The sequence below is a fragment of the Myotis brandtii genome, unplaced genomic scaffold, assembly GCF_000412655.1.
Source record: "Myotis brandtii unplaced genomic scaffold, ASM41265v1 scaffold721, whole genome shotgun sequence".
In the NCBI taxonomy this organism is placed as follows: domain Eukaryota; kingdom Metazoa; phylum Chordata; class Mammalia; order Chiroptera; family Vespertilionidae; genus Myotis; species Myotis brandtii.
Genome location: NW_005370848.1, coordinates 368551 through 384711, shown reverse-complemented (window position 1 = coordinate 384711; position 16161 = coordinate 368551). Strand labels below are relative to the sequence as shown.

The following is a 16161-nucleotide window of genomic DNA, read 5'->3' as shown; positions in this document are numbered from 1 at the left end:
GCTAAACCCTAGGACACAGCCCACCGTTGACATTTTTGACTTACAAAAGCAGCGATTTCCCCTGGTTCGTCCTGGGTTTGTATCGATGTCCCTTTAAGAGAGGGTTCCTTCCAAAGTGTTTTCTTCCTCATTGCAAACTAGTCATCACATCCACACCCCCCACGGCACAGATGGCGAGAGTGTGGTCCAGAGAGGATAAGGGGATTCCCAAGGTCATACAGCAAGTCAGCTGGGTCCGGAGTGGAACACGGGCCCCTGAACCCTGGTCCACCCTCCCTGTCAACACAGAAGCCTGACCTCCGCCCCGGCTCGGTTCTCCAGCTGCGGGAAATGGCTTCTTCCCAGTGTGCTGCTTGGATGCCGGGCCCCAGGAGTTGTTCCAGAAAGAGAGCCTGCTTCCCACCAAAAACCTGGGCTGACATTCATCCAGAACTCAAAAGAAAATCTGTCCGATTAAAAAGAAGAAAAAAAAAACTGTATCCCCAAACAGCCATGCAAAGCGAGGCCAGCTGCTGGGGACGCAGTGAGATGAATACCCACTCAGGCTGACGGAGGGAGAACAGGCCTCGGAGAAGCACCCAGGGAATGGCAAGGCTTTCCGCTCGAGGAACAATAGCTCTGCCTCAGATGGACAAGAAGCTGTTCACTCTGAAAGAATGAGCCCGCTGCCATCCCATAATAATGCCGGGTCGGGGGCCCTCCGGGAGCCCAGGGGAACGTGTTCTCCAAGAAAAGTGAAATTGTGATGACACGGCCACTTCCAGGGCCTGGGGACTCCCAGCCCACAGCAGAGCTCCCTGCTTGTCCGAGTCGGGCAGGCCCTTGGAGATGGGCCAGGGGCCCCGTGAGGCAGATTGGGGGTCAGGAGCAAGAGTCCGGCCTGCCCACACTCTGCAGCCAGGAGCGGGCGCTGGTGGCAGGTGACACGCCACCTTGAACTCAACACGCATGCACTCACGTTGGTACTGGGGCGCTTAAATCCCACCCACCCCATGCCTTGCCCAAGTTCCATTTAAACCAGTGATTCCCAAAGTGGGCGCTACCGCCCCCTGGTGGGCGCTGCAACGATCCAGGGGGGCAGTGATGGCCACAGGTGCATTTGTTTTAACTTTTTTTGTATTACCTTTCTATTCTGAGTTCAATAAATAGTTTCATAATTTCAAACTTCAATGTTTCTAATTTACACCTTTCTTTACTATATTTTACGAAAAAGGTAGAAACATTAATACATATATCTTTCTGTTTAATTGCTATTAAAATTTTAAAAAAATTAATTTCCAGGGGGCGCTGAGTAATATTTTTTCTGGAAAGGGGGCAGTAGGCCAAATAAGTTTGGGAACCACTGATTTAAACGCTCTTCTGACAAGTGCACCCGTAAGGCACTCATCTAGTCTCATATCCTCATTGAATGATGGGGAAACTGAGGCACAAAAAGGGGAGGGGAAGAGCTTCTGACCTCTCCCATTTCCCACATGGTGGGGGGTGGGGTGGGGGAATGGAGAGTCAGCAAGCAAACACCTTGTGAGCATCCTAGTCAAATATTAAAAAAAAAAAAAAAAAAAAGTTTCAGGCCCTGCCCGAATAGCTCCGTTGGTTAGATCCGTGGTCGGCAAACCGCGCCTTGGAAGCCACATGCGGCTCTTTGGCCCCTTGAGTGTGGCCATGAAGTTTCAATCGCACTGTACTCGCGTGCCTGCACGTGGTATTTTGTGGAAGAGCCACACTCAAGGGGCCGCAGTTTGCCAACCACTGGGTTAGATCATCGCTGGGATACACCAAAGTATCAGGTTCGATCCCCAGTCAGGACACATACAAGAATCAACCCTTCTCTTCTTCTCTCTCTCTAAAAATCAATCAATAAAATTAAAAAAAATAAATTAAAAGGTTTACTATGAAGGTAAAACAAACCCCCACACAAACAAAATACACAAAGCTGCCGACCACAGAGTTTGGGAGGCAGATTCCCCATCCTCAGCGAGGAAGCCTTCCTCTCACAAAATGCACCGGAGCCTCAGCTCTGGCCTCTCCACATCTCCTGCTTCCTGAGGCTTCAGTGATTCCCCCTGGTGCCTGCGCTGAGCGCCCGCCCACAACCCTGCAGCCCTGGCATCAGCTTCCCTCTGACAGTTTCCATGGCGAACGCTCCCACCTCCCATTTCACATGCAGGATGCAGGCCAACCCAAGGGCTCCCAAAAATGATCTTTCTGACCCCACTAATGTCGATCCTCTTTTCCTCTTATAAATCAATCGATTTTATTTTCATTTCAAGCGTTACAATGACACGGCAGCTGTGCTGGGATGGCCTTTGTGTTAGCACATGGCTTCAACGGCCAGCTTTAGCCCAAATTCCTCATCCTTCCTTTCCACAGAGAATGCCTGGAGCCTTGGCGAGGACTGGGATGAAGCTGGGGGGGCAGGGGGGCCAGGGGCGGGAGGAGTTGGCTCTCAAATGAAGCCCTTCCCCTTTGATCTCGGCCTTTCTGATTGCGCCTCTGACTGCTGAGCCCTGCTTTGATCTGTCACCTGCCAGAAGCCACCAGAGATCTCCCACATCCCCTGCTCCGTTTAGAATGAAACGGAAATTCCACCACATGGTAGGCTAGGGCGGCCAGGGCCACGGAGTGAGAGGCGTGGACATCCTCTCTCTCTCCTGGTAACTGGACACTCTGGGAGGCTAGGATCAGTGGGGCACAGATGGGCAGTAGACATTTTCTTACATGCTGCCTGCTGTCCAGTCGGCCAAGCCCCCAGCAGGGCTCTTCTCCAGCCTCAGGTGGGACGTGATGGCACAACTTCTTCAGGGACCACCAGGCCTGAGCTCCTGAGGACCTGCCCATAGAAGACGACACCAAGATGAATGCAAGAAGAGATCACTCTGGTTCCTTCTCTCAAGTCCTGACCAACATTCTGTGAAATCATTGTTGACTCAAACCTTCCCCAAAAGATGTTCACAATGGAGTAGGGTTTATCAGAGGTATAAGCCACAGCTGTCCGAGTCCTGGGCCTGGGGAGGTATGAAGGGCACTCAGAGGACACAAAAGTGTGGTCCTTGCCAGATACACCCTGATACGCCTTGATTGACAGGAAAACACGGAGCAGCCTATGAATGTCCAGCTCCTCCCGGTGCCTGAAATGCCATTGGTGATTTCTTCTTTACAACTCAGATGCCTCGGAGGAGGGTAAGGGGTGGGAAATCTTTTGATGCTTTAAACATGCTATCTCATTTCATCATTGCAACAACAGTCCCAGGACATATTAACGACTCCACATGACCTATGAGGACATTGAAGCTCAGAGAAGTTAAACCCCTCATCCAAGTTCACAGAGGAAGACAGTGACAGACGGGGGCTGAATTCAGGCCTGTCTGCGGACTGTTGCAGAGGGCTGATGTTGGGCCCTCTGAGTCCCTGGGTCCCGGAAAGAAGCCTGGGCTGTCCAAGACAGCGTCTCCCTCAGATCATCCCTGTTTCCTGGAAAGAGCATTTGAGGAGAGGGACGTTGATTGATGTGGGTTGTAAGAATACTTATTTGTCTGTAATTACTCCTTGAATTCCAGCCAAAATGGGCCCCGCTGAGCTGCAGCTGTGCAAAATGTCTGGATTCTCCCACACAGAGGAGTTGGGAGTGGGGTGGTCAGAAAAGGAGCTAACCGGGGGCAGAAAGATATCTCCATGCAATAAATATTTACTGAATCCGACTTCACACCAGACCTTGGCAGGGAAGGGAGAGGAAAGGCATGAAGTTGAACCAAAATGCAGTTTCTTTAGAGGCCCGGTGCACGACATTCGTGCACTTGATGAAGGGGGAGGGGTCCCCTCAGCCCGGCCTGCGCCCTTTAGCAGTCCAGGAGCCCTCAGGGGATGTCTGACTGATGGCTTAGGCCAACTTGGGCCTAAGCCACCAGTCAGACATCCTTAACGCTTCCATGGAGGCGGGAGAGGCTCCCACCACCGCCTCTGTGCTTACCAGCCATTAGCCGGGCCTGTGGCTGAGTGGTGCTCCCTCCTGTGGGAGTGCACTGACCACCAGGGGCAGCTCATGCATTGAGCATCTGCCCTCTGGTGGGCAGTGCACGTCATAGCGACCAGTCGTTCTGCAGCTTGGTTGACTTGCATATTACCCTTCTATTATATAGGATTATAGGTATACTTAAAGATGCTACAATAAAATAAAAAGAGTGGCTTCTTGCTTTGAGGGAAATAACAGACAAATGAACCAAAGCCAGCAGCATACTTAAGGTGTGCTGGGGGAGCCAGCAGAGACTTCCCAAAGAGGTGACTGTGAAGCTAGGTCTTGCAGGCTAGGTAATGTGGGGCTGTCCATCAGGTGGACGAGAAGCCGAGAATTGGAGAGGCAGTCCAGTAGGGGCGTGCAGAAGGCAGCCGATCAATGTTTCTCTCACACATCAATGTTTCTCTCTTCCTCCCCACTTTCTTCCCATCCTCCCCCCTCCCTCTCCCTTCCTCTTCCTCTAAAACCAATAAAAATGGGTCTTGCAGGCTAGGTAATGTGGGGCTGTCCATCAGGTGGACGAGAAGCCGAGAATTGGAGAGGCAGTCCAGTAGGGGTGTGCAGAAGGCAGCCGATCAATGTTTCTCTCACACATCAATGTTTCTCTCTTCCTCCCCACTTTCTTCCCATCCTCCCCCCTCCCTCTCCCTTCCTCTTTCTCTAAAACCAATAAAAACATATTTTTTAAAGTCCATCAGTCTGGATGAGGAGAAATGATTGCTGTAAATACTTTAAAGCCTCTGCAACAGAAATGGAACGCCACCTACCCATTTCCTGGGCTCCAAAATACAGCTGCTCTGCTGCATACCCTCCATGTGCCACCTTGTGGAATCCCCACGACACAATGAGAGGGCTACTGCTGTCCTTTACAGATAAGGAAACTGGGGTCGTGAGAAGCTCGGTACCCCACCGGAAGTCACACAGCAGCAGGAAGGGGTAAAGTCGGGATCTGAACCCAGGGCTGACTCGTGGGTTATTTTACTGCATGGCTACTCTGCCTTTCAGCCCTATAAATGCATTTCATCTGGTTCTCTACCCAAACTTTGAAGGTGGCAAAACTAGGGGTCAGAGATGGTCAGGGACTCACCCCAAACCACACAGAGAGCTAAAGGCAGAATCAGGCCAGAAGCCAGGAATCCTGGCCACCAGCCAGCCAGCCAGGGCTTGGTCCAGAAAGCCTGCTCTGCTCTGGCCGAACTGCCGCCAAGCAGCGCCTTCTCTGACTCAGACCAGTGCTTATGGGGCTGCCAAAGGGAAGGATGTGCAAACCGTGGAGTCACTGAGTCCAGAGCCTGAAACCACAGGAGCATCTAAAGTTTCCATAGCTTCTAAACACGAACTCTACCTACCAAGGTGGCAGGGATGCCTCAGTTTCCCTTGTTACCTGCACAGCATCCTCTGAGCTCAGCTCCCAGGCCTTGCAGCAGCTTCCTGGCTTCTCCCAGAAGGGGAGGAAAGCTTATCCCCCTGGGCCTGGCTGTCGGCATGCTAGAGTTAGACAGTGGAGCAGGATCAGGCAGCCAGGGTCCCGGATCCTCCATGAAGTCATCCCCTTGCTATCGTCAGTGTCAGTTGCCTAGCAACTGCCTTTGGCAGATGGTGGCACGGAGAGCGTGCCAATCTCTCCCACAGCTAAAAATACATCCCGACGACAACCGGTCTATTTTAAAAAGACACAATGCATCCCGATGTCTTCCCTTGTCTGCGAGGGACTGTGCTGGGCCGGGTCTCTTTGGGCTTCTGATTTCGTCCGACAAGTGGAAAGGGAGCATTTCAGGAAAGGGACACAAGGCCAGGCTCTATGGTGGTGCTTAGAAAATTGTCATAGAGGAGGAGGCCGGGAAGGGAAGATGAGGAGAGGGAAGACAGATCGAGCTTGGAAGTAAATATCGAGTAGTCGGCAGCAAACCCTTTAATTTGGCCATATTTTTAAACCTACTCGGGAAGGTGAGGTTAGAAAGCAAAATCATTGATGCGCAGAAGCCTGGAGCTAGAAGGGACCCAATCCCACTTGCTGGTCAGGAAAGCAGGGGCCCTGAAGGGTGAGGGGAAGAGCTGGCTGTTTGCCCTTGTTCAGGGTGCAAGGGCTGGGGTTCCCAGGTGTGGGCATGAGGCCTCCGGCCCCCTCGCTCCTCTTGCATTTCTGTCAGCAAGGTTGTCTCACATCACCTCCCCAGCTTAGCCTTTCCATTTAATCACCATCATTTGCAGGTTCCATTGGTACAAAGGGAGGAGTGAGTCCGTTCATGTGTGCATTTAGCCGTTCATTTCTTCACCAAATATTCATTAAACACCTACTACCACACTGTGCCCACACTGGAGATACAGCGGGGGACAAATGTACACGGTGCCCACCTCCTGTAGTGTATGGTCCAGCAGGTGAGGTGGGGAGTGAGAGAGAGACACTGGAGCCGGATCTAGGATGAGGCCTACTTACCAGCTCTATAACCAACTTAATTAGGGTTGCAAGATAAAATACAAGAGGCCCAGTGAAATCTGAATTTCAGATGAACACAAGTTTTTTCAGATATAAGTACGTCCCCAGTATTAGCTGAGGCTCCAATTTAGCTGCGCCTCCTGTATTTTTATTTGCTAAATCTGGCAACCCTGCACTTAATATCACTGTTGTTCAGTTTCCTCATCTCTAAAATGGGGGAAAATAGCATTTACTCACAGGGGTTATTTTGTGGATTAAATGAGAAAGTATATATCCTATATAATAAAAGCCCAGCGACCTAAGGGCAGAACGACCAGAACGACCAGTCGCTATGTCACACACTGACCACCGCAGAACGACCAGAACGACCAGTCAACCAGTCGCTATGTCACACACTGACCACCAGGGCAGCTCCAGCATTGAGTGTCTGCCCCCTGGTGGTCAGTGCGCTCCCACAGCAGGAGCAGCCACTCAGAGGGCAGGTCCACAACCACTCAGCTGACTGGGATGAGCAGTGCTCCCACAGCGGGCCAATCCCTGCAGGCCACACACCCCCAGTGCACGAATCCCGTGCACCGGGCCTCTAGTATATGTATATAAATCTGCAACTGGCAGCTGAATGTTTTCCTCTCCTCTCCAAGCAGGGCTTCTCTGGGGTTTTGCCCCACCCAGCATGTGAGCCCCGCCCTCCTCCCCACCAGGGTCTGGTTAACGGGTGATGGAGGGGGGTAGCCCTGCTCTGACTAAAGCCCAAGCCAGAGGATGAGGGGACTCTGCAAGCTGACAACTGATTTGCCAAAGGAAATAGGAACCAACCCAACTTTGCTTGGAGTGCTGGTCAGGGCAGCCATTCTCTGCTGCCTTGGGTGCTTGTTAAACATATTGATGCCAGGGTTCTCCCCACGACTTACAGAACCAGAATGTCTAGGGAAGGATGCGCCTTTTAAACAAAATCCCTTTTAAATAAAATAAAAAAACCTAATTCTCAAAGGTTTGAGAACCCCTTCGGGGAGGGATGGCTGTCTCTGCAGAGGCATGATCTCCAACGCCTGCTCTGCAATGTGGGATCCTGGCCTGGATCCTGGAACCGAAAAAGGATGTCAGTGGGGAACTGAATGAAATCCGGAAAACATCAGTAGTTTCGTTAATGGCGCTGTACCCATGCTAATTTCTTGGTTTTGATCATTGTACCGAGGTTACGTAAGATGTTAACATTGGGGAAAGCTCAGTGAAGGGTATATGGGAACGCTCTGTTCTATTGTCAGAACTCTGGTGTAAACCTCAAATGATTCCCAAATTAAAAAAAAAAAAAAGTTGCTTCGGTCTGAAGCCTGCCTGGGGCCTTTCCCCAGCCCCCTGTGCTTCAGAAGGCCCAGCACGCAGGCCAGCATTGTTCCAAGCCAGTACAGGCAGCTGAGAGGAAGCCCCACACACGAGGTCTGGGAGAGCATTGCTTCTCTTCCCTGCCATTCACACTGGGGCTTAAATGTCAGCCTCAATGAATTACATTTTAATCTGTTATCAACCTGGCCACAGCCCTAATTGGATGCCAGGCGCACCGCTGAAGGGCATGCATAATTCATCAGCTGGGAGGGAGGCCACAGAAGGCCTTTCATCCTGGGCCAGGAAGGAAGAGAGAGTAGGAGAAGGGAAGAAGGAAAAGGGGAAGGGGAAGGAGTTGGAAAAGGAGGGAGAGAGCAGGTGGGGTTGGAGAGGAGGGGAGAGAAGGGCCCTAGAACAATCTTCCCGGCACAGTGCTAGCCACTCAGTCTTTAAGCCTCTGCTTCAGGGCCACCTCCTCCAGGAAGTCTTCATTCGCCGCCACCTCTCCCCCACTCTCCCACCTCCAGACAAGCTCCGGCCTACCTTCCCTCGCTTTCTCAGAGCACAGGACATACCTTTGTTATTCTTGACTAATTTCAAGGTCCTATAATGTTTAAACGTTTGTCTTCCCCTAGACTTGCACCCTCTCCCTTTGGGGTGTTTTCTGACCTCTAATAACAGATCGCCCCTGCCTGGCAGAGCCCTACACAACAGTTAAGGGTTTGTTGAATGACTAAAGGACAGAGTTCTAGCTCAGGCCACACAAAGCATCCACCTTAACTAATGAACCTCTCCTCTTGAGCTCCCTGGCTCTGCCACCAAACTTCCTCCAGCTGCACCCACTTCCCCAAAGCCAGGCTCCATTCTGCCCAACATCTGTCTTCTTCTCTGGCCCGCCATCTCCCGAGGCCAAGAGTCTCACAGGAAGGCCAACAAACACAGTTATTCTGGCACTGAAAGGGAAAGTCCATATTTTGGGGGCACGCCTCATGCTACACAGTCAGGTGGGCAAACTCCCTCCCCTCCCCACTGTCCTCAGGTGGGCTTCCACTCCACTCAAATTGTTCTTGTCCAGGTCACCAACCCACTCCACGTGGTCGAAGCCAGTGGGCATTTCTCTCTCTTTACCTTGACACATGACCTTCTCTTGACTTCCGACACCGTACCCTACTGCTTTTCCTCTTTCCACCTTAGCCACCTCACGTCCACTTGCTCTGCTGAGTCTCTCTCCTTTGCCCAACTGTTGAAAGGCTGGGGAGGCCCAAGACTCATGCCCCAGATAGCTGCTCTTCTCTGGCTACTGTTTCTACTTAATTAATATTATCCAGTTCCATGGCTTTAAATACCACGACATATTCATGATTCCTAAACATATATGCCCACCCTTGACCTCTCCCTTAAGCCTTGAGTCCTAAGCACAAATACCCACTTGAGACTTTGTGTTGGGTATTTACTGCTGCGTAACAAACTACCCCAAAATTGAGCTCCTGTTTTCAACCATGTGGCTGTTGGCAGGATCCAGTTCCCAGAAGGTCACTGGCCTGAGAGTCCCAGTTTCTCACTGGCCGTTGACCAGGGGTCTCCCTCAGTTCGTTGCCATGGGAATCTCGCTATAGATTGCTCCTGACATGCCAGCTGCCCTGCTTCAGAGAAAGAGAACAAGAAAGAGCACCCAACACAGAAGCCACGGTCTTTCTGTAACTTCATCTCAGATATGCCATTCCGTCACCTCTGCCAAATTCTATTTGCTAGAAGTGAGTGTCTAAATCCAGCCCGCACTCCAGTGAGAACTGCACAGTATGAAGAGCAGGATACAGCGATCACTGGGGGCCATCTCAAATTAAACAAGTCCATGATACAACTCCTGACTTTCCCACCCCAAATGTGCCTCTCTCCATGTTTTCTCTATCTTGGTAACTCATGCACTGGCAATGGGATGGATCCACTATCCACCTGGATCAGCTGGGACTACATCTCCCAGAATCTCCCTACTGCATGGTTCTGGGACAGAGTTAGCCAAAATGGGAACTTGCACAAGATTTAGAAAAAGGAAGTGAGCATTAGCCGTTATTCTCGAAAGATCGTAACAGTCAGATAGGCCAGTGAGCAGACACAGAGGTACCTGGAGCGTCCCAGCTTGTCCTCACTCTCCTCTGCTCTGTGTCCCCACTGTTGAATGTTGGGGAGCCCCAACTCATCTTGCCAGCTGCAGGCCCTAATGACCAACAGCTACCCAAGGCCCACCTCCAGGTGCCTAGCTGCAGGCCCAGGTAGGTGGGAGACACACAGAGGCAACAGCACCCACAGCCTTCCCCATAACCTCCCCTCGCAGACATCCCTACAGCTCCAACTTCTCCACCTACACCGGGTCTCCAGGACTGTTACCGGCTCTTCCCCTGGTCCTCTAATTCTTCCTTATCCTTCCAGAAGTCACTTCTCCAGCTCCCCCCATCGTCACAGTATAATGAGTTCCTATAATGAGCCCCTTATCCCAGAATGCTCCCTTTTGTCTCAACTGAAATGTCACCTCCTCAGAGAGGCCTTTCCTGCATTCACCACCCTGTGTTTTAGTCCCTCTAGCCCAGTGGTCGGCAAACTCATTAGTCAACAGAGCCAAATATCAACAGTACAACGATTGAAATTTCTTTTGAGAGCCAAATTTTTTAAACTTAAACTATATAGGTAGGTATATTGTTATTAACTTAATTAGGGTACTCCTAAGCTGGCCTTTGCTAAAAATGTCCTCAATCTGATTGAGGTACGCTCGCTGAGGATGACCCCTTCCAACTCTCCCATCCACACTCGTCTATCTGAAACAAGTATACAAGACGAGTGTGGATGGGAGAGTTGGAAGGGGTCATCCTCAGCGAACATACCTCAAAACAATGTACCTCCCCCGTGCTGCATATCCCGCAGCCCGCCTGCGCCGCGTCTCCCGTCGCCCGACTGACCGACACCCCCCCACTTCTTCTAACGCCACTTCTTCAAAATAGACTCGCCCAGGCCGAAAACCAACTTCTGCACATGGGCCACGAAGTTTCAATCGCACTGTACGTGCGTGCCCGCACGTGGTATTTTGTGGAAGAGCCACACTCAAGGGGCCAAAGAGTCGCATGTGGCTCTCGAGCCGCGGTTTGCCGACCACTGCTCTAGCCCACTAGATGCTGAATGAGCTAACCATCAGCAACCTTTACCTCCTTACTATGTCCCATCTACTGCACTATGGATTTAATCATGCTACCACGCATACTTTCCACATCCGTCTCCCAAAAAAGGGTACGTTTATCCCTACTTTTTGAATGAATGCACAAAGGGGTGAAGTGATTTGCCCGTGACCTCGGAGAGTAAGTCATGGAAGAGACAGTAAGAGGGGGACAGGGACCTGGTTGGTTCTGCCTGACCGCTGGTCCATTCTCTTCATCACCTTGGGATGTCTCCTCCTGCCTGAAGCTGGAGCTGGGAGTGTCCCCCTCTCTCGTTCTCCACGGCATTTGTAAACCACAGGTAACCTCAGAGATTGATCGTGAGCATTCATAGGACTTAATGCACTTTTTTCCCTTCCCACTTCCCAACCACTACAGATCTCAAAGCCAAGGCTGGTGTCTCCCCCGGGTGGGTCCCCAGGGTGCAGCCAAGGACACCCAGGATTCCTCTGAGCAGAGGATGCACGTGTCCTCTCCAAGAGCAGGTGGCAGATTTCATGCTGTCGCCTTGGCAGTGCCCTGCCAGAGCCCCTCCCTACCCCTTTCCTGTCTCGGCTGATGGTCTCAGTTGTGCTGGTAGCCCGACTCTTAGCCACACACAGAATCAATAGCAGAAGGCCATGGGCCAAGCCTCCTGAGTTACTCCCAGTTATTCCCTTGTCCAGCTTCCAGCCATCACACCCTGTGTTCCCTTGCAGTAGGGTTGGGCTGTGTCAGCCAATTAAGGCCTGCTTGGAGCTTTTCTGAGGTCTGTGTAACATGGAAGCCACACAGTTGGAGAAACAGTTTCCTAACCCAGCAGGGCATAGCGTCACAGAGAAGCCAGGGTCACTATGATTAGTTCTATCTCAGGTGTCTGCCGGGCAAAGCCCAAAGTCCTCACCTCCCGCTAGGCCTCTCTGGGGTCTGTCTTCAGCCAGGACAGCCTGTCCAAATGCTCTGCATCTCTCCTGCCTAGAAGGCACGGCCCTTATGCTGCCCTTTGACCCTTAACTCAGAGCACTGGCCCATCCTGGTGGCCTCTGCTCTTGACATGGCGCCTACCCTGGCTCAAAGGCAACAGGTCAAAACCAACCATTAACTACATACAAATAACACAATCCTTGCGCACAATATTCTTATAAGATTTAGAAAAGTCACGTTTTCATCAACCCTACCCTGGCTCAAAGGCAACAGGTCAAAACCAACCAACTATTAACTACATACAGATGACACAACCCTTGTGCACAATATTCTTAAAAGATTCAGAAAAGTCACTTTTTCATCAATGCACACATTCTAAAAATGGTTCCCATCCATTGTCTCATTTGATCTATCGGAGTTTTTTAGGCTGAACATAAAGCAGCTACAGTGTAGCGTTGCGGAAATCATCATCACGGGTACATTTTGAGCTCTTCCTCTTTCCCCAAAAGTGTGCCAAGCACTTCCCGTGAGAGTCCTTTCAAAAGCTTGAGAGGAAGCAACCATTACTACCCCCCTTCTCCAGAAGAGAAAACAGACAGACACAGAGATACTGAAAAACGCACCCGTGTTCTTCGCCCCTTAACTCATAAGTAACTAAGCCATGGTTTGAGCCCTGGTCTCAAACTCTAGACGACTGCTAAACTGGACCCAGTCCCAAAGAAAGGCCCAGGGAGGCAGGGGGCCTTGACCTTCTCAACACAAACGCTTTTCAAATTTTAAGGTGCGCAAAACCACCTGGGGCTCTATTAAAATGTATCAAAATGGAGATGTGGATTCTGCTGATCTGGGGAGAGGCCCAAGATCCTGCATATCTAATACGCCTCCAAACCAACCACACTTGGAGTAGCAGGCTCTATACCACACTGAGGCTAGAAGTACCTGCCCCCCTCCCTCCCACGTGGAGTCCTGCTGGGTAGGTAGGCTCTTGTATTAAGCACTGGCCACTCTTGCCATTGTGACCGAAAACCTAATTCAAATGTTGCTTTAAGACAAAAAAGGAATTTATTGATTCATGTCACTGAGAAGGTCTGGCTTCAGGCACAGCTGTATCAAGGGGCTCCGCTGATGGATCAGGACCTAGTCTCTTAGAACTGCTCAGCTTTGCACTTCCCATTGGCTTCATTCCCAGGCTCTGCACAGCGACACAAAGGCTGCCAGAGGAATGAAGCATAAGCTGAAGCCCAGGCTGGTAGGCTGGCATAAGGTTTGGAAAAAAAAAAAAAGAGCCGGTTAAAGGCGGCTACTGAGTCCCTCTTGGTGTAATCACCGATATGGAAGGCTCCAGGTGCCCTATCATCGTACATCTGACCTGGTGTTCTTGAAGCCTGAGTTGGGGCAGATTTGAGACTCAGGTAAGGAGCAGGTAGAGGTGGAGTGGCCACACCCTGATGTGTAGCACCTTTTCCCATCCCCTGAGTTATTCTTGTCTTCCCCAACTGTGGAAGGGTGAATTGCTGGTCCCATAGCAGGATTACATATCCACACCTTTGCCATGGTTTCATGGTGGGTGCAGTAAACTGCCCAACCTCTTGATTTGGGGGTTGGTGACTTGCTTTGGCTCACAGAAGTTAGAAGATGTGAAGTGTCCGGACACTTGCTTTCCCAGCTTGATTGTTGCCTTGTGCCGTGGTGACCATGGAGCAGAGCACACATCCTGTTGTCACCAAACCCGCAGCCTAGAGCTTGGGGCCAGCCTCACCCAGCCAAGTGGCAGCCTCGCTCAGAACTGTGAGTATGAGGATAAATGATTGCTGTGTTATGGTCCTGAGACTTGGTGGGGTTTGATTTGTCACACAGCGTCTTTGTGACACTAGCCGATACTCCTACATTTACACAATCTGATTCTCTCTCTCACATGCATCCCCCAACTCACCTCTCCCATCCACACTGGCCCAGCAAAGTCTCCATTCCCCACAAGTCCTCCCATCACCCCCAAACCAGGGCAGGGACTAGTATGAGGGGACTGAGGCACAAAATTTATGGAGGCACCAAAAGTACTCAGCAATCAACATATGCAATATCCTCAAGCAATATTTTAAAAAATTAATGCAAAAAAGGTCTATGATGAGTAAAATATCAAACTGTGTAGTAGACATTCTGTAAATACTTGTTGATTAAATAAATATGTGAAATGTGTCAATATATGAGATGGAGAAAAACTCTTGTCCATAGTAGGTGCTCAATAAATATTTGTTAATTATATATTGGTACAGTATTGATCCACAGGCCGGACTCAGCAGTGTATTCCGCCTCTCATGCAGAAAGCAACAAGCACAGTGCTTGACCCATGGTAGATTCTCAATAAGTATTTATTTATTACAATTTTGCTTCAAAAATTACGGTCTCCATCTTGGAATACCATCTTTCCCATATATCCAGAGTCCCGCCATTCTTCAAGGCCAGTCAAGAACCACCTATTCCTAGAAGTCTTCCAGCTCACTCTCTCCCAGCTCTGCATTCGGCACCTTCTTCTTTACGATCAGGTGACCTCAGATTCTCTCTGGGTAATGTCTGCGTGTAACTGCTTTGTCAGCCCATCTTCCATGAACCCTCCTGGTTCTCAGTTTCATTGATTCATGCCTTTGCTTTGTCAGCCCATCTTCCATGAACCCTCCTGGTTCTGTTTCATTGATTCATGCCTTTTTTTTTTGGCATAACCTCCCTTCCACACACACTCCACCTAGTCCTCCTGGGACCATCTGAAATATGAGACAAGTGTGCCTGCCAACACTCTCATTATGAAGTTATCAGGAATAGAATTTAATAAACAGGAAGCAACATATAACAACACTGAGTCAGAGAATGAGACACAAAAGCTGAAACTGCCTTTGCTGCCAAAATCCCAATATGTAGACGGGTCCTTCACAGTTGCCAGAGAGGAGAGCCCATGTCCTCAGGTCTTCCCTCCTGACCGAGTTCAGCACTTCAACTCTCAGCCCTCCTTGTGGCCTCTGTCATCTCTGGTCTTCGCGGGACCCCCAGTAACGGTGTTGTTCTTGCTGGACCACCCTTAGCAGCATTTCTGACTTCCTGTGAGATTGAAAAACCTACCTCCCATGTCTCCAAGGATTAATGGGGAGGAAGAGAAAGGCGTTTCCTTTGCATGATGCCATCTTGGCGGCCCCGCAGGCCAACATCTTCCCGTTCCTAGTGTGCTTGTTTGGAACACTTGCTGGAGAGCCCATCTGAGAATCCGCTGGGTTCTCTCTGCCAAATCAGATAATTCTCCTAAGCGATGACGGTCTCTATGTGAAAGGACCTATGAGCTGGAAGTAGGGTTGTCCTGTGGGGTCTCTTTATGGTTGGATCCAAGCGTAGCTAGTGTTTCTCCAACTGGCCCCTCAGCCTTAGAGCCAGGCCTGAGATCTCTTCTTTTGTGTCTCTTTGCCATTTAGGAGTAGGCGCTCCTTCAACCCCGGCGGATCGTGGAGTGACACCAGCACAGATCAGAGAATTAGCTCAAAGGGAAGGATGCCCTCTGAGAGTAGGCCTGAGGCTCCCAACAGCCAGAATACAATTTTTACTTCAAATGAGGAGTTACTTGAAGTGAAGGAGCACTTTGGTGAAGGAAATATTTTTGAGCATGTATTATATAGAGAGCATCGTACTTCTTTAACGTTTACTGAGTGTCTACCATGTACTGGCTGTTCTCTCACATTCTTCATGCCTATGCAGACATATTAAACGATTTAACCCTCAAAACAACGCTAATGGGGAGCACTGTTATTATACCCATTTTACAGATGAGAAAACTGAGACACAAAGAGGATAAGCATAGCAGCAAATGGGCTGCAGGAGACCTGGCAGACACGTGGATGATATCGAGAAGGGCAGAGTAAGTTTAATGCCAAAGAGAAGCGAGTGGAGAGGGCAGTTCTCTCTCTGGAATTCCCTACGTGCCTTGCCTATCTGGAGAACCTGACATGGTCTTCAAGTTCCAGCTCAGGTGATTAGCCGAGATGACCATTCCCTTCGCTGGCCTGTCCTGCCTGGAACACAGCACTGGCTGTGTCCTGTGCTCACCCTGGGTGACAACTGCATCCCTATCTGCCCCCTTACTGGGCTGTGAGCTCCTGGAGTTTGTGCCGCCAGGGCCTTCCCAGCACAGAGCATGGCACGGAATAGGTGCTCAATAAACCCCTGTCACATGACACAGCAGTAAGCCAGGCCTCCTTGACGACCTCCATCATGAAGCGACGCATGTCACTTCCACTCACATCCCA

At 50.4% G+C, this 16161-nt stretch overlaps 1 protein-coding gene and 1 long non-coding RNA gene across 10 annotated transcripts in view; one reads left to right on the top strand and one right to left on the bottom strand.

Annotated features, from left to right (window-relative positions):
• Positions 1-16161, bottom strand: part of CES5A (carboxylesterase 5A) — a 161745-nt gene that overhangs the window by 25161 nt on the left and 120423 nt on the right. For 6 of the 9 annotated variants that reach the window (XM_014530134.1, XM_005882477.2, XM_005882480.2 and 3 more), the window contains one exon: positions 2719-2830. Coding sequence is in view for 1 of the 9 variants with exons in the window: in XM_005882483.2 (XP_005882545.1) it covers positions 2719-2720 (2 nt within the window). In the remaining 8 variants the exon portion in view is untranslated. The other 3 variants (XM_005882481.2, XM_014530136.1, XM_005882482.2) reach the window with 3 other exon arrangements.
• On the top strand, positions 13196-15443 carry LOC102241001. Its single transcript, XR_314507.2, has 3 exons — positions 13196-13290; positions 13545-13666; positions 15334-15443. It is a non-coding gene; the product is annotated as an uncharacterized LOC102241001 (long non-coding RNA).